Source organism: Carettochelys insculpta, chromosome 8 (genome assembly GCF_033958435.1).
Source record: "Carettochelys insculpta isolate YL-2023 chromosome 8, ASM3395843v1, whole genome shotgun sequence".
In the NCBI taxonomy this organism is placed as follows: Eukaryota; Metazoa; Chordata; order Testudines; family Carettochelyidae; genus Carettochelys; species Carettochelys insculpta.
Window position 1 is genome coordinate 5,515,051 of NC_134144.1, and position 21,001 is coordinate 5,536,051.

A 21,001-nucleotide genomic window follows, 5' to 3' on the forward strand; every position below is an offset into this window, starting at 1 on the left:
GTGGCCACCCAGGAGAGTCAGGTGCTGCCCCGCTGATTATAAGAGTGCCCAAAGCCAGCAGTGTGTGCTTCTGCCGGTGGTGCACATAGCACATGCCTTGGTGCCCAAAACAAAACTTATTTTGCCTGCAGATGGAAAACAGCTTAGAGGGAACATTGGCAGGGAACAAGGAATATGCAGCATGCTGCCCTTCCTACAGTGGCAAAGGGGAGCATGGGAGTAGTCATGTCTCAGCCATTTCTATGAGTCACAGTCTTTTCCAAGGTTCCTCCTGGCTCAGTGCAACCTGGGCCTTCTCCTTCACACAGGCTTTTGTCTGAGGGCACCCTCTGCCCAGTGGGAACCGATGGGCCGACTGCTTGGAACGTGCTTTGGAGCTGGAGGGCTGTGTATGAGCACTAGGAGTTTATGGGGTCAGATTCCCCATTGAAGGCAATGGGGCTGCACCCAACTGGAGCATCTAGTGCATTGCTTTTATGTATCATTATTTCAGATCTGCAAAACTCTGTACACGGAGGCCTGCCAACCCTGACCAATGGCTGAGTGAAACTTCTATTTAAAAACAACCCCACAAAAAGCCATTGTTTCATAAGAATGTGCACTTCCAATGGGCTAGAGAATGAAGTTCGATGAATGTGCTCTTTAAATGCTGCATTTCAGTTACTTACTGTCACTTTAAGAATTCCTCAGTCTAACCATGGAATGCTGCAAGTACCACAAACATGGTAAGAAAGGTAAAAGCAATAAGAGTTATACGGATCTGAACAGAACTGGAAGGGACCTTGAGAGGTCATTGAGTCCAGTCCCCTGTCCCTGTAGCAGGAGCTATCACCATCCCTGGTGCTTTTTAAAAAAAAACCTCTAACCTGCCTCAGAGCCTTGAAAGGCCCCATCAAGGACTGAAGGCACAACCCTGGGTTCACAAGGTCAATGCTCTAACCACTGGGCTCTCTCTCTCCCCTTTTGGGTGAGCATCTTCTCTAAATGTGTGTGGCTGCACGGTCATTCAGTTCCTCTTGGAGTGACTAACTCTGACTCAATCTGCTCCAAAAGCAGCCTTACAACTGTGACTGCAAAACATGTGCAAACTATTATCAGCTTTGTATGCCAGCAAAAGGAAGGGCTAACCCACCATATTCATTTGGAAGTAAGGAATTAATTCAAAACATTAACGACTGAGCAGAAGTACAGGGGTTAGCCCCAAAATTTTTTTGGGGCAGAGAAGCAGCTTGCCTAACCATCCCCACTTTATTTTTCTTGAGTTGAACATCAAGTGGTTCTTGTCCTGCTGTCTTCAAAAGCTCCTCATTTGTGACCAAGTCTTATCATTTGATGCAAAGGATATATCTCAGGCATCTGTTTATGAATGTCTGTAACTTGTGATTTGATAAGTCAGTTCTAGCTATGCAATATCAGATAGCTTTGAGAGGTGGGAGGGATTTCTTTGGCTTAAACCTTAGAAGTCATTGACTCCACATGTGTGGCAATTTGCATAGGCTGAAATTCGCCAGCATGCAAGGAGATGGCTTGATAGCTGTGTGCCACTGAAGATCCAGTTAAGCCCTTACAAGGAATGACTTTCATTCCAAAAGACTGAAGTCCCAGATTCCTAGGTGAATGTGTCAGAACCTTTGCACTTGGAGTGAATGAATAAAGTACTTACTCTGCATGCTATGGAAGACCCTGGATTCTGTTGCAATGAGTGAAGCTTCCCATGGATCTACTGGAATCACATGTTTGGAATTCTGATCTGGGGTGCATTCCAGCTCACAATGGGAGCCCTTGAAAAATATGTGAGCTGAAAGCAACATTCCAGGTATCCCTAAGTAATGGAAAGTAGTTCAGGTTTGCTATGTGAGACAGAGAGAGATGAGGGAAAAAAGAGTATTAAAGCAGCCTTTAAAGTGTTTATCTTGGAAGGCACAAAGGAAATGCAATATACAATTTGGCATGTTGGTTGTTATCCTGCTTGATGTTCGCTCTGTATTGTCTGGAGTTGGCAGGAACTTAGCCAGTCAAGCAAATTTTGCTCTCACATATGCACTCTCCAAGCAATAGGTGTATCATTGGAGAGCCAAATTTGGCCATGTGTGGGTGGATGATTTGACTGGCTAAGAAAGTCAAGAGAACTTCTTTAGCATGCGGCAGTGGTGGCTTCAGTAAACAAGGAGTCAAAGGATAAAGATGTTTTCAGGAGGAAAAATAAGTGTCAGCAGAGTCGAAATATCTGCAACTAAGTGCAAGATTTAGGGTACTGCATGCTATTAAAGATGAGGCAATGCCACTGAAAGGTGGTTACTGGTTCAGACAAAGCACATCATTATGAGCGCACCAAGAAGGCAGGTGATTCTTGTTTCTCTTGTTCCCATTGGATCAATGACTAAATTAATTCTAGGCAGCATCCTGAGGAAAGCCCAAGGAGGCACCATAAACTGCCTTCCAGAAATGAGCAGGAGGAAAATCTGAAGTTTAACTGTAGGCAGCATTGTTGTGATTACTGTATGCCGTGTTATGATTAATGGGATCGAGTCTTTTGGGAGATGCGGCTTCTAGAACAGCAGGCAGCCAAATGAGGCTATTTCCTTGAGTGAACTGTGTAGAAATCAGATGACTAAATATCGGCCCGGGCTGGGAATAACGTGATGGCTAAATAAACAGCACCATGGCAAATTACCAGTTGGTTTCATTCTGTGGCCTTCGAGGCAGTGGCTCTGTGAGAGAGGACTGAACGTCTTTCTCTCTATTTGTAAATGTAATATTGTGGCAGAGCTTTAGTTGTGAATGCATCCTCATGCTAGCACTGTATTTCCATGTCTGTTTTCTGACACTGGGGGCTTCTCTATACTCACCAAAGGTTCAACATTTGGGAGGTTGATCTTTTGGGGTTTGATTTAGTGGGTCTAGCAAGGACCTGCTAAATCAAAGGCTGAGTGCGCCTAACTTGACCCCAGAGCTCCCATTGCAAGTGCTACCACTTGTAAAGTATTATTGTCCTTTACGGAGATTGTAAGACTGCTTTCTTGTTCTATTTTTATACAGCTCCTCACACAATGGAGTCCTGGTCTACATCTAGAGTGCCTAGATTCTACCACAGTGCAAATTCTTAATAATAATACACTCAGTCCCTGCTTCTGTTTACTGTATGTTCTCACAGTCTCAGTCATCCCTTATCATGGCTCTTATTCTTGTGAGCCTGGCATCCTCAGAACCTGGGCAGCCTTTATTCATATGCTTCTGTGCAGAAGACTCTTGCAGGACTATTTTTATTTATTTTAATCTTTCTGCACTCCAAGTCCTCCCCCCCATCTCCTAAATGATTGGGCAAATCACCCCCCCCACACACACACTTTTATTCCATTAGTGTGAACTTTATTAGCTGCTCTTGGCAACAGCTATCTTCTGTGATTACAAACATCTCTTTTACTGCCATTACCACTGACGCAACCCCCCGAGGAAGAAACATTTCCAGGCTGTTCTAAAGAGACATTTTCAGTCTTCCCTGAGTAATCACTGTACTTATAGACGCGGTGGAGCTGGAGGAAGAGTCTTTTGTTACCTGTCTGTGGCTACGTCTACAAGTGCACCCAACTTCGAAATAGCTTATTTCGATGTTAAGACATCGAAATAGGCTATTTCGATGAATAACGTCTACACGTCCTCCAGGGCTGGCAACGTCGATGTTCAACTTCGACGTTGCTCAGCCCAACATCGAAATAGGCACAGCGAGGGAAAGTCTACACGCCAAAGTGGCACACATCGAAATAAGGGAGCCAGGCACAGCTGCAGACAGGGTCACGGGGCGGACTCAACAGCAAGTCGCTCCCTTAAAGGGCCCCTCCCAGACACACTTTCATTAAACAGTGCAAGATACACAGAGCCAACAACTAGTTGCAGACCCTGTATATGCAGCACGGACCCCCCAGCTGCAGCAGCAGCAGCCAGAAGCCCTGGGCTAAGGGCTGCTGCCCACGGTGACCACAGAGCCCCGGAAGGGCTGGAGAGAGAGTATCTCTCAACCCCCCAGCTGATGGCCGCCATGGAGGACCCCGCTATTTCGATGTTGCGGGACGCGGATCGTCTACACGTCCCTACTTCGATGTTGAACGTCGAAGTAGGGCGCTATTCCCATCCCCTCATGGGGTTAGCGACTTCGACGTCTCGCCGCCTAACGTCGATTTCAACTTCGAAATAGCGCCCAACACGTGTAGACGTGACGGGCGCTATTTCGAAGTTACTGCCGCTACTTCGAAGTAGCGTGCACGTGTAGACGCAGCTTGTATGGCACAAAGGCATCCGGATGCTTTGCTGGGATCCTTAAATGCAATTCTACTTCCAATAACTCTAGTTATATCCCATGGCAGACACATATTTCCTAAACTGGCCTATTTGTTTTCTGATGTGAGGACAGCTCAGCAATATGATATGACCCTTTCCAAATGGGTCTAGGAAGAGTTCATTTTCCATATGATGTGGTCAGAGGCAGGGACAGCAGGGAAGCCAAGGCACAGGACATCTAGTGTGTCTAGCTGCAATCATGGATCCGGGGCAGCAAGCTCATTGTATGAGCCACCAATGTCAGCTTGTGCTGTCTTGTCAGTGTAGCACTCGGGAGCAGTCAGTGCTAGGGGAGAGGGCATGGATCCAGCAACCCTGAATGCATCCCAGCTTCCAGAGATGCTGTTGAGTGATGGAGGTGGCACTGCATCCATGTATTCAGCTCCCCAAACCCCTGCTGGTTTCCTATCCAAAGCTCAGGGCTCCCAGCAGAGGAAGTGGATTTAAGAACAAAACCACACTGCCCACCCCCAGCATGAGAAAACGTTCAGTGTTATCAGTGGGTGAGTGGAGGGAATAACTAAGTACCATGTCAATGATTGCTCTGTGCTCTTCCTACTACCCTGAAGGAGATCCAAGTTTGATTGCTGGTTCTTGGCTCTTGCTCAACAGGGCTATTAAGTATCACCCTGAGAAAGTAGGAGGAAGTGACTTGATTTGTAGCAATTTCCCCAGCAGTTTGAGGAGCCACACAAGCAAAGTTTTGTCTAGTTCCCATTGATGAAGGGAGTCATGGCCACGAAACAGGATCTTTGTCTTGGAGGATGGCTGTGAAGCACAAGAAGAGGAAAGACCTTGAAGGTCCTTACAAAAACATTGAAGACTCTGTATTTTCAGGGAAACCCAAAATCATTGTAACATCTGGTAAACAAGCTGAAGTTCAGTAGTTAAGATTCACAAACACTTGTAACAGGATCAGTCCTTTGGTCAGAAAAATCTTTATTATTCCAGTCAAATAGGGCCAGGTTTGCAATTTTGGACGTTAGAAGGCTATATAAAAATAGCCTTCATCCAGTAGTTACAAACAAACCCCAGTCATTTGGTCACAGATGGGTAAAGATGGGATGGAAAAAAACAGGCAAGATTTTTAAAAATCCCTCTTCCTGCCCTCCCAAAAACCTCCACCCAACTATGGATTGTTGAGTTTGCTTGTGCACCTAAGAGTTCCACCAGAGTGATGAAAGACCTTTGTCCTGAACTCCAAGCCAGATATGGTATCAGGCAATATCCAAAAGGTTTCTAATTTTGGGGCGGGGGGGAGGCTTCTATATTTAGGTAAGTTCTGGCTAGCCCTGGGCACAGCATATTTCCTCGTCCCACGTGTTCCAGGTTGCCTTGCAAGGGCTAGGAGAGCTGGGGGGGGGGGGGGGCTGTTCCTAATCCCTTTAGTGAAGACGTTTCAAGGCTGCCGCCACCGTCTGCTGCATTTTTAAAATAAAAAGACTGGTCCCTAAAGTTGCCTGTGGACTGATTTTCCCCTGCCCCGCCCAGCCTCTGAGCAGGCCCAGTCAAGGGGGGGGAGGGGTTGACCTTTCCTCCCGGGTTCCCCACCTCTCCGCCCGCTCTGCGAACCGGCCAGCCCTGCAGCACGCGCAGAGCCTCCGCCCGGCCGGGGCCGCGCCTGGCCGCAGCGTCTTTTGTTCGCGGCTGCAGGCCCGCCCCCATGCCGTCATCCAGGCGCCCGAGCCAATGGGAGAGGCGCAGGGAGTGTCCCGGCGGGGGTCCCTCCTCCCCGCTGGCGCTCGCGCTCTCTCCCCGCCGGTGGTTCGCCCTGCAGGGGTGTCCCCGGCGCAGCGCCCTATATAAAGCCCCTGCAGCCAGGCAGCGGCCGCTCCCTCGGCGGCTGGAGGGTCAGGCAGCGGCGGGCAGGAGCAGACCCCCCATGAGAGTGGCTGGCCGCCGGCTCGCAGCGTGATGCTCTCCCCGTGCTCTCGCCAGCCGCTGAAGATGCCCGCTCGCCCGGGGCGGCTGCTGCTGCTGCTCCTCGCCCTGTGCCTGGGGCCCGGGGCGCACTGCGCGCAGCCCAAGACGGGCAAAAGCAGGAGGCAAACGCAGCAGCTCGCCCAGCCGCCGGTCCCCGGCAGCCAGAGCAAGCGTGAGTGGCTGGGGCGCGGGGCCGGGGTGGCGCACGGAGATCCCCTGGGAGCGCTGCCCGGGAGAGCCGGGGCCCTGCGGGCGGGGCCCCGGGAAGGCTGGGTTGTTCTCTGCTGTACCCTACTCCCTCCCTTCCTCCAGCTGGGTGGCCGAGTGGCGTCAGGGGGTTTACCTGGTGAGCAGAGCACAATGGGATCGAGCCTGTTGGTCTGTAGCATGGCAGACCCAAGCAGTCCTGCAGCACCTTGGAGACTGACCTGTGTATTTAGTGGGTAGTGAGCGGTCCTGGGCCAGACCCACTTCTCCAGCTACAGGTACTGGATGGGTTTCCACTCCCAGTGGCTAAATGCAGTGTCCTGCCGGGTAGACTGTCTGTGCGGGGCAGCTGTGATAGTCTGCAGCTTCAGAAAAAACCAAGCAGTCCTGTAGCACCTCAAAGACCAGCCAGTTTAGTTATTTGGGCATGAGGTTTTGGAGGTGAGACCCGCCGCTTTCATGACAGCAACCCTGATGAATCCTAGATGCCAGACTTTTCCTTCCAACTAAACCGCGGCTTATTGTCCTGTTTCACGTCTGGGGATGTGGTTTTCATTACAACCCCTAGTTCAGAAACAATAGTTTTATTATCCTGTGGAACTGACAAAGATATAACAAAGGAGAATGCTGAAAGATTTCTGTGAGCAACCAGATTCGGGAGCCGTTTGCTGGAACGATGGCTGTTGTTGCCTTTGAAAGCCTCTGAGGATCTTGAGGCTACATCAGGAACAAAGTTTCTGGTGCTGAGCTCTATCAGGCTGTGAAGTGAGGGAAGTGGTGGAAGCCTGGCTGCTTGGCACACTGAGAACTGAGCTGGACACAACGCCTATAAACCTAACCCTGGGAAGCCATCCGTCATGGGCTGCAGCCAACCCAAAATCCACTGGAGCCAGTGGCAGTCTTTCCTTTGACCTGAACGCAGCTTTGAGTCAGGCCCTAGATGAGATTCTGAGCATGTTAACTCTTTGTTCCCAAGTCCTTCTAAATTCCTGTGCAGTTTCCACAGTATCTAGTGCTGGGAAGATTGACAATTCGTTGCTGGATCTTGACTTTATATTTGTGTCCCAAATTCCTGTGGTCTCAGCAGGAATTTTGCATGCATAGACAATTCAGGATCAGGACCTCATAGTTAAGAAAACAAGTGTTTTATTATTCCACATAAACAAAAATAATGTAGCTTTCCTTTTTGTGTCTGGAGTGCTGTGGTTAAAGGAGGCTGAAGTTACCCAAGGGTCCTGTTTCTTTTTCAGAGGGCTGTTATGACAATGGGAGATACTATCAGATAAACCAACAATGGGAACGCATTTACCTGGGGAACACACTTGTCTGTACCTGCTATGGCGGAAGCAGAGGCTTTAACTGTGAGAGCAAGCCTGAACGTAAGTTGGTGGGAGTCCTTATCTTCATGATAAATGGAGGATGGATTGTGAGACCAGTTAAATTATGCGCTAAAAATATGGCAGATAAGATTCTCAGCTGGTGTTAATTAGCATGAGAACCAGCAATGCATCTGTGTTTATTTACACGGAGGAGCTGGCCTGAGATTTAAAGAGAGATTATTCATTAGAAGCCTGGGTCCAAATAACAGTCCACCACAAGTGGGATCTGGATCTGAATTTTGCAGGCAGCCTCATCTCTACAATTCTCTGACCTGACCTTTGATCTGAAATCCCTAACAAATGCAAACAGTGGAACTGGAACCAAACTTTTTCTCTCAACTTTTTAACTGATTCCATGGCCTGTAACTTTAAACAGGCATTCCAGAGCCCCACGTTGTGAGACAGCTTTAAAAAAAATTTTTGTTTCATGTTGACTTTCATTTGCAACTTCTTCCCTGGTCTTTCTAACTTGCATGTGAGTTTCCCATAGTTGGGTGTGAGTTTGATTAGAAGGTTCTTATACCTATTTGTTGTTATTCTGGGATACTGCAATTCATCCTCAACTGCCTAAAGCTATGTCTACATTACCGGAAGATCGACTTGTTCAGGGTTGATCTTCTGGGGTTCGATTTAGCATGCCTAGAGGGGATGCGCTAAATTGAACCATCAGGGCTCTACAGTCAACCCTGGTACTCCTCAATCTCATGAAGCGTAACATACGACGACGAGAGGGTTTCTCCCATCGATCTCCCTCTGTGCGGACGGCCAGACAAATCGATCTAGGATATGTCGATTTCAGTTACACAGTTCTAGCGACAACAATTGTGTGTCATGAATTGACTTTTCAGTCTAGTGTAGGCCTGGCCTAAGTGTCCTAGGGAGACGCAGAATACACGTGGATAATCAAGATTCTGGATAGCAGAGGGATTTTGAAATGTAACAGATGATGGAGGATGTGATCCTGTGTAGGATGACAAGGGCATTTGGCTAATCAGCTGGAACTGCATATATTGGGCTGTATTCACTGGAGTGCTCTGGCTGTTGCCAGTTATGCTGTTCTGGTGATGCAAAGCAGCCATAAACCTTCTTAACTGATAGGCTAGTTTATGGCTGTCTTTCCTTGCTGGTACAGCACAAACCAGCTGGTTTACAGCTCTGTATAGCAGCTGGTTCTCAGCAAGGGGGCTGGGGCCACTTGGGGTTCTGCAAGCAGGTTGCTGGGGGGCTGTTAAGCAGGGCTCTGCATTAGGCTTGTTGGGGCCCAGGGTAGAAAGTCAAACCCCTCGTGTGAGGCTGAAGCCTGGGTTGCTGAGCCCTGCCACCTGGGGCAGATGCCCAACTGTGGGTAACATCACTTTTTGGGGCCCCAGTGGTATGCAGGGTTCCCACTAATATTTTTTTGTCCCTGGGTAGAATAAATTTTGTTATGTGCACCACCAGTAAAAACACACGCTGCCAGCTGTGGGCGCTCTGCTAATCAGCTGGGTGGCATCTGAATCTTTCCCCCAAATGCTCTGCTTACTGGGAATGCTGGTGGCATGGGGCCCCAGGCATCTCCCCTGCCTGCTACCCCTAATCCTGACCCTGTTTTTTATAAGCAGATGGCCAGTTACTGGGGCACAGGTGGAGTTTTTATAGCACATTGCAAGGGGTGGGGAGGGAGGCTCAGAAAGAAAAAGCCTGAGACCCCCTCCTGGAGAGGTCCTTGTAGGAGACCTCAATGCTTGGATGAATTCCACTCTGCTTGCTTTCATGCTGCCACTTTAATGTGGCTGTCACTCTTCTTTGAAAACTAGACAGACATGATTTCTCTTGTATGAGGAAAAACCAGTAGAGGGGACCGGACAGGAATAAGGGTGCAGGTGGTTTGTGCTCTAATTTGTGGTCATTAATTTGTGGTCACGTGGCCTTTTTGTCCCCTCAGCTGAAGAAACTTGCTTTGACAAATACACTGGATCTACCTATCGAGTTGGGGAGACTTACGAGCGCCCCAAGGACTCCATGATCTGGGATTGTACCTGCATTGGGGCTGGGCGTGGGCGAATCAGCTGCACCATTGCAAGTAGGTAACAAGGGTCTGGTTGCTCCAGTAACTGCGCTTCCCTGCTGCGCCTCTTTCTGGGGCGACTGATGGGACAGCCCGAAGTGCAGTGCAGATGTGCTGATTACTTAAAGGCACGGGGCCTGACGCCAAGCCCCTGAAGTCAGTTGGAGTCTTTCCATGGTCGAAGCTCCTCCTCTTCACATGAATGGTCCCATGGAAGTCCGTGGAGTGATTTATGGGGGTAAGCCTTGCAGGGCTGGCTGGGCCTTCAGTTTCAGAGCAAAGGTGCCAATCTGTGACGTGTGTTAATGCCCTGTGACTCAGTAAAGAGTGTTTCAGCAGCTGTACATGTAACCCACCCACCTCAGGTGTGGGCCGCTGACCCGTGTAGCGGCAGCTGGACCACTCACAGAGAGGAAGAAAGAGTCTCCTCTACAGCTTAGCTGAGAGCCAGGTGGCTTTTAGTTCACACTGGAGAGGTTCCTGCGCTAAGCTCCAGAGGTGCCAGGTTTGAGGCCACCTGTGGGTGGGTACATGTGCTTAGTACGGCTCTCAGAGGGGCATTGGGTCTTGATGGCTGCTCTGGACGTGTGTTTACTCCTGGCAGAGAATGGAGGCCAAATCCTTAGCTGGTGAAAATCAGCACAGCTTTAATAGCGTCAATAGATCTGTGCTGATTTACACCGGCGGAGGACTAATGTGGTCTCTGTAGTGACCGCTCTGTGAGTCTGTTTGCTGGAGATTCAGGGAACCAGGCTGTGATTTCTCCAGAGCCGCCCTTACCCATATTCACAATACGGACTTGTGTGGGACACCTGAAAAATTGGCACCCCTGGGTCTTAATATCCACCATCCGCCTCATGCGATCCCTGTTATGTGGCGCTGCTTTTTCCTGCGAGGAGCTGCCTCAGTTAAAAGTGGACAAAGCCTGCCGGAGCTATTGGCAGAACCTGTCAAAAAGCGATTCAGGTGGCCAGGAAGTCATTTGGTTGGTATTTGCCAATCCCAGGGAGCTACTGTCAGTTTCTAAATTTACTGTGTTAGTCCACAGGACCTTAGTTGAATATTTGTTTTAAAATATTTCTTTAGCGCTCTGCTGCGGTTATGACATCGCACCTCTAAAAGGTCATCCTCCCCCTGCCCTGGGCTGCCATCGGGCATGGGGCACCAATTTAGTACTACAGCATAGGTTCCCATCAATCCAAAGACTGGTCCGAGGTCTCTCAGACCGTTCCCAATATGCTTTTTCTCTTGTCTTGGCTTCCTCACAGCCCCCCGCCCTCCGCTGTGCTCTCTCGCCACTCTTCTGTTTTCTTGCCTGTCTCTCTGGAACTCCTTGCCTTTGAGTCGGGTCCCTCTTTAAGAAGTGACATCTCTCTAGCTTCTGATTAGACTCTCTCCGCAAAACAGTCTCTGTGGTGCTCATGTGGGGTTAGATTTCCCAGTCCACATGCTGTCTTTGAGAATCGCAGCTGATTGCACCCTTTGATACAATAGCAGGTTTGGTTGGGTTTGTCACTGGCTTGCCATGTGCAGCCCCAGGTACTTCCCGTAGGACATCAGACATGAATCCTCAGACTCGGAGGGAAGGGCGTCTTACAAGGCAGCCTAGCTCAGCCCTGGATTCAGTGGAGTTGTATTGGGCAGAGCTGAGCTTGGCCCAGAATCAGTAGTGGGAGATTTACAGTGCAAAAGATTAAATGGTTGTTAAACTCTGACTTCTGTTTCCTCCTCATGGATTTGTTCCAAAGCCCACGGAAGTCAGTGGAAAGTCTTCCCTGACTGCAACTGGCTTCATCTCGGGCTGCCGCCCAAATCGTTTGGTTATTCTAGGAACTAGACCAAGGTCAGGTGCCTCTGGATCTTGATCTTGATCAATGGATAATCCTTATCCATTCGGACAACTCCATGCAGTTGTCCGGTTCTGAAATTCTGCACTAACTAGTGGGATCAAAGAGGCATTTATTGTGAATCTTTCTGATCCTAATTGATCCAGAGATTGACCGTGCACTGAGTTTTGGAGTAAACAAGATTAATATCATAACCTGGGGTCCTGCCCCATCAGATCTTGTTTTCTAAAATTCTGGCCAGCGCTCCTGGCTCTCCTGGTTTTAGGCAATCCAACAGGCCTACGTTGAGCTAATTCAAAAACTATTTTCTTTAAAAGTTGTGAACAACAATTTACTTGAATTTTTAGCACTTTTTGGGGAGTGTCTAAATGAAATGAGAGTTTGTTTTCATTTCAACTAAACTTGAAGAGGAAGTTTTGTTGTGGCTTTTAAAAGCTGAAATTACAGTAAATAAATACATAAAATAAAAAAGAAACCAAAACATGAAAAATGCCATTTGAAATTGAAAAAAGTAGAAGTCTTTTCTTTAGAAATTTCCCATTAAAAAGCCAAAGAGTGATTAGTCTAGAGCTTTGCCTCTGCTGAGGAAGTAGGTAATGGTGTGAACCACTAATGTAAATATTTTGCAGTGGTGCAGATGAATTTTAACATAAGTGCATGACTTTTACAGGCCAATTTTGCACCAGCGCAACTAGGTTGTTGCAATATTTTCCTGCAAAAAAAAAAAGTTCTGAAGAAACAAAGTCTTACCCGAGTTCTGTGGGTGACTTGGGAGCTTTAGAATATGTCACTGATTCTTCTGTTGGGAACTCTTTCTTTCTCTGATGTTCAGGGGAGCACCTCCCTGCCAGCCATTCCTCGTAACAATCACTGTTTTCCTCTTAAACTTTTAGCAAAGATAAATACTATCTCCCATTGCCCGGGGATGCTCTTTATGTTTAAGTGTCCAGGGACTGGATCATTTGTCACTCTACAGTGAATCTATACAGACCGAGCTCTCAATGAGGTGACGACTCAACCATTTTCTGTCTGACACAGATCGGTGCCATGAAGGGGGCCAGTCCTATAAGATTGGCGACACCTGGCGCAGACCGCACGAGACCGGCGGCTACATGCTGGAATGCGTGTGTCTGGGCAACGGGAAAGGGGAATGGACTTGCAAACCTGTAGGTATGTAATGGGGTTGCCGACACATTCCTTTGAGAGACCTTCTAATATGGAGAGGCTCAGGTGGCCATGACCTTTCACCCTGTTTGCGGTGTTGCCAACCCTAGAAGAAGAACCCAGGTTTTTAAAAACAAATGCAAGAACCTTGTCTTTTCCTACGTTCCTGCAGCTGAGCGATGCTATGACAACACGGCTGGCACGTCCTACATTGTTGGAGAGACCTGGGAGAAGCCCTACCAAGGCTGGATGATGGTGGACTGCACCTGCTTAGGCGAAGGCAGTGGGCGTATCACCTGTACATCCAGGAGTACGTATTGCTCTCTGTTGCACTTCATTCTTCTGAAGCTCAGGCTCAGAAATTCTGTTTTTTCCTGATCCCTAAGACGCTGTGTAAGAGAGAGAAAAAGGAAGACAATGTCCAACGCGGGGGGTGTGTTTGGTCCGATGTAGAGAAGTTGCCATAGTATTGGACGGCACCAAAACAAGCTGTATGAGGGATCAGATTAAGTTGCAACAGAAGCGAAAAATGTTAAATGTTTTTTTACCACATCCTGTTCGGGAATCCCACCACCCTGGTGGACACACTGTGACGTTAGCTACGTGGGCAAGGAACAAGCTGGCAGGTTGCTAGGTCTGTGCTGTGCTTGTGGGAAATATACATATGAACTAACTGGCTATCTAGTGTTTATGCACTTACTTACCCTGCATGTGTCCCCCAGGAACCGAGTGGAATTGTGCCAAGTTAAAGACCATTTTTTAGTTTGCAGAAGAGAAGAGTGAAGGGCAATTTGTTAGCGGCCTTCATCTTCCTGAAGGAGGGCTCTAAAGAGGATGGAGAGAGGCTGTTATCGGTAGTGACCGATGGCAGAACAAGGAGCTATGATCTGAAGTTACAGTGGGGGAGGTATAGGTTTGATATTAGGAAAAACTATTTCACCAGCAGGGTGTGTGTTACCCAGAGAGGTGGTGGAATTTCCATCCCTAAAGGTTTTTAAGTCCCATCTTGACCTAGTCATGGCTGGGATGATTTATTTGGGGTTGATCTTGCTTTAGGTAGGGGGCTGGACTTGATAACTTCCTGAGGTCTCTTCCAGCCCTATGAGTCTATGACCAGCCATAAAGAGTTTGGCTTGGAACTGCCACTCCTGGAGAAAGAAGGCGCTTGTAAAAGGAAATTGTCACCTGCTTTATTTTCTTGAGAACCTGGTGTTATTGACTAATCCAAAAATTCCTGGTAGAGCTCTAAAAATGCACAGTTTGCCCATTTGTTTTTTAACATAATCTAGAACATCTAAAAGCAGAAGAGAAGTGATTATTTAGTCTAATGCATTGCCTCCATTGAGGATTTAGGTAATGGTGTGAACCCCCTTTGCAGGGGTGCAGATGAATTTTAACATAGGTACATCACTTTTACAGGCCAACTTTGCCAATGCACCTACAGTATTGCAAAATTATTCCAATGGATTGGCCTATAAACTGTAGGTAGGAGATTTACAAATCACTTCTGATTATTACTTTTTTCTGCTATGGTTGTACTGAAAAACAAGCCCCATTTTGGAGCAATGACAATTTTCACCAGCTGAACTTCTGCCCTGAAGGAATTTGACCTGGTCTTTTGCACCATTTCTTAGGTGGGTTTTGAGATCTTCCTCTGTAGCTTTTAAATGGCCTCATGCCCAGTTGCCTTGCGATACAAAGCTAAGAGCTTTTTGCTAAAATAAACAATAGAACTGTAAAGAACTAAAATTTATAGATGTTTGAAATAAAAGTCAAAGTTCTGGAGAGAAGTAGTCAAGAAATAAAGCTATAAAACAAAACCAGCCTGGAGAATTTCCACTGTTTAAAAGCACCTAGGAGGAAAAATAATTAACCATCAAATCAAATGGGAAAGGACAAAGCAGAGAGATCACGTTATATACAAGCTTCAAGTTATAAATCAATAAGAACAATTTGGCAGTGTTCTTCACCGCACAGTCCTGGAGTCTACTGGTAGACTTTATAGGAAATTGCAACCTATCCATTTTTTTCCGCCCAATAGTGGGTTTTGCTTCCCAAATGTAATCACATATATAAATGTATTGTCTAAAATGACAGTTGTGGCTCACATAGTAGTTTAAACACTGATGTGTGGGTAGCACGCAAGTATTCCGGCCAAGATTTTCCAAAGCAACTTGTGGTTTGGGATACCTAAATGACTGGGAGCCCATTCTGAGACACCTGATCTTCAGAGGGCAAGTGGCCGCATTTTCATATACGTATAATTACGTTATCAGCCCTTCAGCCACTTCTCTCATTCTTGGAAAATGTACAGCACAGTGTCATTTTATCTACTGTGATTTGTTAATGTCTTTTCCACAAGTTAGTGTTTGATCCAGAGCCCTCTAGCTCTATGGCAGTCTGAAGTAATCTGTACCTCATTTCCCAGTTGTACGGACGATATAGCAGACTGCTTTTGACCCACGATTAAATGTGAGTCATTGTATTGCGTTGCCACTGCATGTGAGGGTAAGGTGCTGTAATGGAAGAAGAATGAATTAATCTGTGTGGCTCTGCATGCAGCTAGAAGTAGTTTATTATGATATTGTTTGAATCAATTTGCTCAATTCATCGTGGGTTGTAGGCTGTTTGTTAAAAGACTGATTTCCCAGACATACATGTGCAACTTCCATTAACTGGAATCGTAGTTGTTTGCCTATTTCTGGGGGAAGAATTTAATCCCAAAGACATTGCCAGTTATACCGGATTTAGTTCCTTCCATATGAAGTAGTCCCATGAGGGCCCTGTCTACAACATGCAATGACCATGCTAAGAAACCATTTGGCATTAAACAACATTAAAACTGGTTTCATCTTAGCAGGGTTTTCTCCACTATAAGGACAATGCACAAGGTGCTTAATATGGTTTTGAAAACTGTTAGCAAGAGTCGGAAGCTGGTATCACACTGTGCCTCGCCTTCACTGGGAGCACAACAGTACTAACCAAAACTATGCTGAAAATCAGTACGTTCAGTAAGTCCCATGACTTCAATGGGACCAGGATTTCACTCCACATTTTCGAATGGCTTCCCAGCATTTGCCTTTCTGCAACAGAGCCATAAAGCAGTGGTTCCCAACCTTTTCCACTAGTGCCGACTCCCAGTCGCTACCCCCCAAAAACCATTTGAAGCCCCCCATCAAAGCCAATTCTAGCCCCTATGTACACTTAATTGAATGAAAAAGGAAACCACAACATAGATTTTTGGACAGCCATTAATAACATGATTGGAAGATATTTAATTTAAAAATACTAATTGATTGTAACTTTGCAGTTTATTTAAAACTTATTTTCTATGCTAATTTTTATTGGTTTTTCATGGACCCCAGGTTGGGATCACTGCTATAGAGCATATGGACACCTACATAGAGGTGATGGAGCATGGTAGCGGAAAATTAACTGAACTGCAGACGATTAACCATGAAATATCAAAAAAGGACTTCTTAGCTGTTTGTGATGAGCCTGCCACTAAACACAAGGAAAACTGAGCTTTGCTCCCGTTGTTGTAACTGTTTCTTTTCCTCTGCAGATAGGTGCAATGATCAGGACACCAAGACTTCGTACAGAATTGGAGACACCTGGAGCAAGAAGGATAACGGAGGAAACCTGCTTCAATGCATCTGCACTGGGAATGGCAGAGGCGAGTGGAAATGTGAAAGGCATTCAGCTGTGCAAACAGCTGGCATCGGTAAGTGGTCATTTAGTGCAACGGAGGCATTGGAAGTAAGTCACCCATGCCTGATTTTCTGCTGATTCACACAACAATGATTGAGATAAAAATCTTGTCAAAGCTAAAAGGAGTTCTGCCAAAGGAAATATGCAATATTTAAGGCCAGTTTTTCACTGGAGGCTAAACAGTGTTGTCCATTGGGCATGAACAAATGAGAGAATTCATTTACGCAGAGCTTGCGTGCACAAAAAAGCCGTTTGCGCATGCAGATTAGAACATTTGCACATTCAAGAAAGCAAAAAAAATGGCATGCTCAGAGTCATGGATCCATGAATAGAGGCTGTATTTTTAAACTGTGGCACTTCAGGGTAATATTTATGAAATCAATAGGGTTTCTAAAGGGTGACTTACTTCCTGAATTTAAGCTTGAAGACCTTGTGGATCTCGGAAGTTAAACTGTTCTCGTGGCCAGAGAAACACATCCTCTTATGCTCAAGCTTTAATATGTGGAATTGTCAACAATGCACTGTATTAAGTGAATTGTATTTGTATATCAAATCCTTCGTGATTTTTTTTTGGTATGGGATTTTATTTAGTTTTCTGGAATACAGTGTCCTCTGTTCTAAATTTATAGTAAAACATTGAGCTTCTAAAGCGGAAGTGAACAACCTGTGGATTGAATGCAGTCCACTGGCACTCTACCTGTGGCCAAGGGACCCCCTGGCTGTCCCCCAACTCCCATGTGCCTCTTTCACATTGGGGCACTGGAACTCCACACTTCCTATGATGTCTCCTCCGCCCCAGCATTTTTGTAGCATGTGAATCGCCTGATTGGCGCTCCATCTGTGTTCCTCCCGCTCCCTTCCAGAGGTGGAATGTCGCAAATCAGCTGTTCGCAGTGTTCCAGTTCTGGTCCACTCCCCTTCCTCCCCCTCTCTTTCAGAGGTGGAATGCCGCGAATCAGCTGTTTGCAGTATTCCAACTCTGGGAGGGAGGGGGAGGAGCGGGGACAGAGCACCCATCGGGTGATTTGCTCCGCCTCCAAAAGTGCTGGGAGGGATGGGGGTGAGTAGTAAGTGCAGGACTCTGGTGCCTCCATGCTTGGGACATGGGGGAAAGGGGAGCAGGCAGAGGGTCTGCAGTTGAAAACATGTACCCCACTCATGCACCCCACATGCTATTCATGATTGCCTATCCCCATTTCAGAGCCTTTCTTAATTTAAGTATTTGGGCATGTTAAGGCTCTAGATCTACTTTTAATAAGTAAGTCTGGCCTTTCCCCTGGGATGGTGTTACTAGGTTTTTGGCTACCCATTTCCTACTCTTGCCATCACCAGTTTATCTCCATGGCGATAATACTAGTAGACAGAACTTCAGGAAACCTCTAGCTTTTAATAGGCAGAGTTCAGAGCAGGCCTAAGCTGCTCAGTGTGTAAACTTGAGTGGTTGTCAATGACTTGCCTGCACTTTCATTCCCAGGTTGACTGACTGTTTTAGGTGGAGCTAAACAGGTGGTAGGAAGAGAAGGAAATTTTTAGCAACATTTCCACATGGAGCAGAGGCTTTTGTGTCTCTTTCCATACTACTTTTAACTAGAGCTAGTGGAAATTTTTCCTTTGAGACTGTCCTTTGAGACATGGACAGAGATGTTTTTTTTTCTTGGGGATGGGGGGGAAAAACCCAACACGTGTCTTTTGGTTTTTTTGGAAAATCAAATCCATGCCGTTTTCCCCTCTTTCTTTCCTCTCTTCGTTGGCTCCAATTTTGGTTTTCAGTTTTTCATCCAAAAAAGCAAAACATTTTCCTAGGAAACCTCAATTTCTGTGTGCACCTCTCCCCCCATTCGCTCCCCCCTGCCACAAAAAAAAAATTCCTGTGGGAAAACTGGCATTTTTGACTTGCTCTCTTCACACACCTTGGCTGTGCAGTGGCTGTTGTTGGGAAGGATGATCATCAAGGCTAGAGATTCCTTTTTAATGTTTAAAGTTACTAATTGAAGTGCAAAGCATTATGATGAAAATGGAAAGTGATTCCATATCAGCAGACGTTACACCTAGGAAAGTTAAATGGGCTTTTCCTTGAACGGGCTTTTCCACTGGAAAGGGCTGAAAACATTAACATCATAGCCCTTGACACTGATCTTCTTTTTCCCCCTTTATTTTTTGGGTTGAAACCTGCCACTTGCTGCCTCCTTCGTAATGTTTTCTGCCTTAGGATCTGGAGCTCCTACCTTCACAGATGTCCGAACTGCACTTTACCAGCCTCAGCCCCAGCCTCAGCCATATGGACACTGTGTTACTGACAGTGGGGTGGTGTACTCCGTCGGCATGCAGTGGCTCAAGACTCAGGGCAGCCAGCAGATGCTTTGTACTTGTCTGGGGAATGGAGTCAGCTGCCAGGAGACAGGTATGAGCTTACCTTTGATGATCACTCCTCAGCAAGTCAAAGCCCCAGTGCAGCAGAATGCTGAGCCAGTGCATGGGGTTGTCCACGTTAGCACTCCTGTTGAAGGCAGCGTTTAAGTGCTGCGTTGGATGGAGACCTATATGCTGAAGGTTCTTACCTAGAAAATTATCTCTAGTGCCCCCTCTGAACTCAGGTGCTGATACAAAGCCCTTTGAAGTCGGGGGGGCAAAGAGTCCCGTTGACTTCAGCGGATCAAGCACAAAGAGAATTTCAGCTGTTTCACTTCTTGTGAGTCCTAGTGTCCATAGACATGAGAGTATGCTGCTCTTGGGCAACGCACGTGACGTGTATTAATGGCCCCCACACACACGGAGGGAAGAGAAAATCCCTTGGGCGCTTTTGTGTCTCGTGAGAAATGAGGATCTTGGTGACTGTATAAGCAGGGTGTTCTGAAGAACATGCAGAAGGAGGAACAGTGAGACCTTTGGGCTGTGTTTACACTTGCATACCTCTTTTGAAAGAGGTATACAAATGAGGTAAATCGAAAATGCAGATGAGGTACATATGTGCATATCTGACACCTCATTTGCATATTCTTATTTTAAAATAGCTTCTTTTGAAAGAAGAAGACCAGTGCAGAGACTGCTCTTTCGAAAGTAAACGCCATCTTCGAAAGAATCCTTCTTCCCTTTTTTTATGGGGTTTACTTTCGAAACAGCAGTTTCTACACTGGTTTCTTCTTTCAAAAGAAGCTATTTTGAAATATGAAAATGACGTGTTGGCGATGCAAATTTGTACCTCATTTGCATTTTCAATTTACCTCATTTGCATGCCTCTTTCGAAAGAACAATGCAAGTGTAGACACAGCTTTGGAGAAGGGAAAGGAAAGAACCCCAAATTTCTATTGATCTTAATTATATGGGCCTAGTTCTGTTGGACAGAACTAACTTCCATTGAGTTACATTCATCAGCATAGGAGAATGACTCCATGGGAAGCAGAATTAGTAACTAAGTTTCAGCAGTATGTCTTTGGAGGAGGACGGAGAATGAATGAAAAATTTACAAGGCCAAATCCTCAGCCGGTATAAATTGGCTTGGGGCAACTCTTTACTATTTATTTGCTGTTTACGTTGGCTAAGGCTTTGGTCCAGAGACGTAGAGTTACTCTAGGGCACAAAGAACTGAAGTGGGGACTCTGAGTTGTAAATGCAATGTTGTGCTTTGCTTGTTTTAAAGCTGTGACCCAAACCTATGGTGGCAATTCTAATGGGGAGCCATGCGTTCTGCCATTCACCTATGGTGGCAGGACCTTCTACGCTTGCACCACAGAAGGTCGTTCGGACGGACACTTGTGGTGCAGCACAACCTCCAACTTCGAACAGGACAACAAATACTCCTTCTGCACAGGGCAAAATGGTAAGCTTGTCTAGAGAAACACGTTGGGGCTGGGGGCGGGCGGGGGGGGGAATCCCATGAATCTCCAATATTTGGCACTTATATAGGCCGGATCTTCAGCTGGTCTCAGTCGGCCTGTAATGGACACCGTCTCCACCTTGCAGGGTTGGAAGTTTTAATGTTTGCCAGATGCAGGGAGGATAGAGAACATGTCACAAGAACGCTCCTTTTGCCTTTGGGGGTTTTCTTGGACTAGCTAGAGAGGGTCTCTTCTGTACATGGCACAGGGCCCAGATCAGCATTTTTATTTAAGGACATCTCTATGTCATATCGTTGCTCTCCCTACCTGACCTTTAGAACAGAGTTGTTTAGAGTACAGCTCGCTGTCTTTGAGCCAAGGGACCTTTAGACCTCTCTTGGCTGGTTGAATTTCAACCTGTCAGACAAGAGCCCTAGGCCATGAAGGGAGAACACTGCCCAGAGCCTGATCTGTGCAGCTCTTGGCTCCTCGGATGTCATGCCCTCCATTCTGGCTCCCCAGTCAGTCTGCCTTTATAGCAGCAACCCTAATGTGCCCTAGGAAGGAGAGCTG

General features: G+C 46.7%; 1 protein-coding gene across 20 annotated transcripts in view; it reads left to right on the forward strand.

Annotated features, from left to right (window-relative positions):
• The first annotated feature begins 6,111 nt into the window (after positions 1 to 6,111).
• The window catches only part of FN1 (fibronectin 1), a 69,446-nt gene continuing 54,556 nt past the window's right edge, over positions 6,112 to 21,001 (forward strand). For 13 of the 20 annotated variants that reach the window (XM_075001185.1, XM_075001189.1, XM_075001202.1 and 10 more), the window contains exons 1-8: positions 6,113 to 6,430; positions 7,716 to 7,844; positions 9,769 to 9,906; positions 12,777 to 12,908; positions 13,075 to 13,212; positions 16,468 to 16,626; positions 18,823 to 19,014; positions 20,251 to 20,430. In XM_075001185.1, the coding sequence (XP_074857286.1) occupies positions 6,250 to 6,430; positions 7,716 to 7,844; positions 9,769 to 9,906; positions 12,777 to 12,908; positions 13,075 to 13,212; positions 16,468 to 16,626; positions 18,823 to 19,014; positions 20,251 to 20,430 (1,249 nt within the window). In that variant the 5' untranslated portion in view covers positions 6,113 to 6,249. Of the gene's footprint in view, positions 6,431 to 7,715; positions 7,845 to 9,768; positions 9,907 to 12,776; positions 12,909 to 13,074; positions 13,213 to 16,467; positions 16,627 to 18,822; positions 19,015 to 20,250; positions 20,431 to 21,001 lie in introns of all 20 variants that reach the window. The other 7 variants (XM_075001186.1, XM_075001190.1, XM_075001188.1 and 4 more) reach the window with 2 other exon arrangements.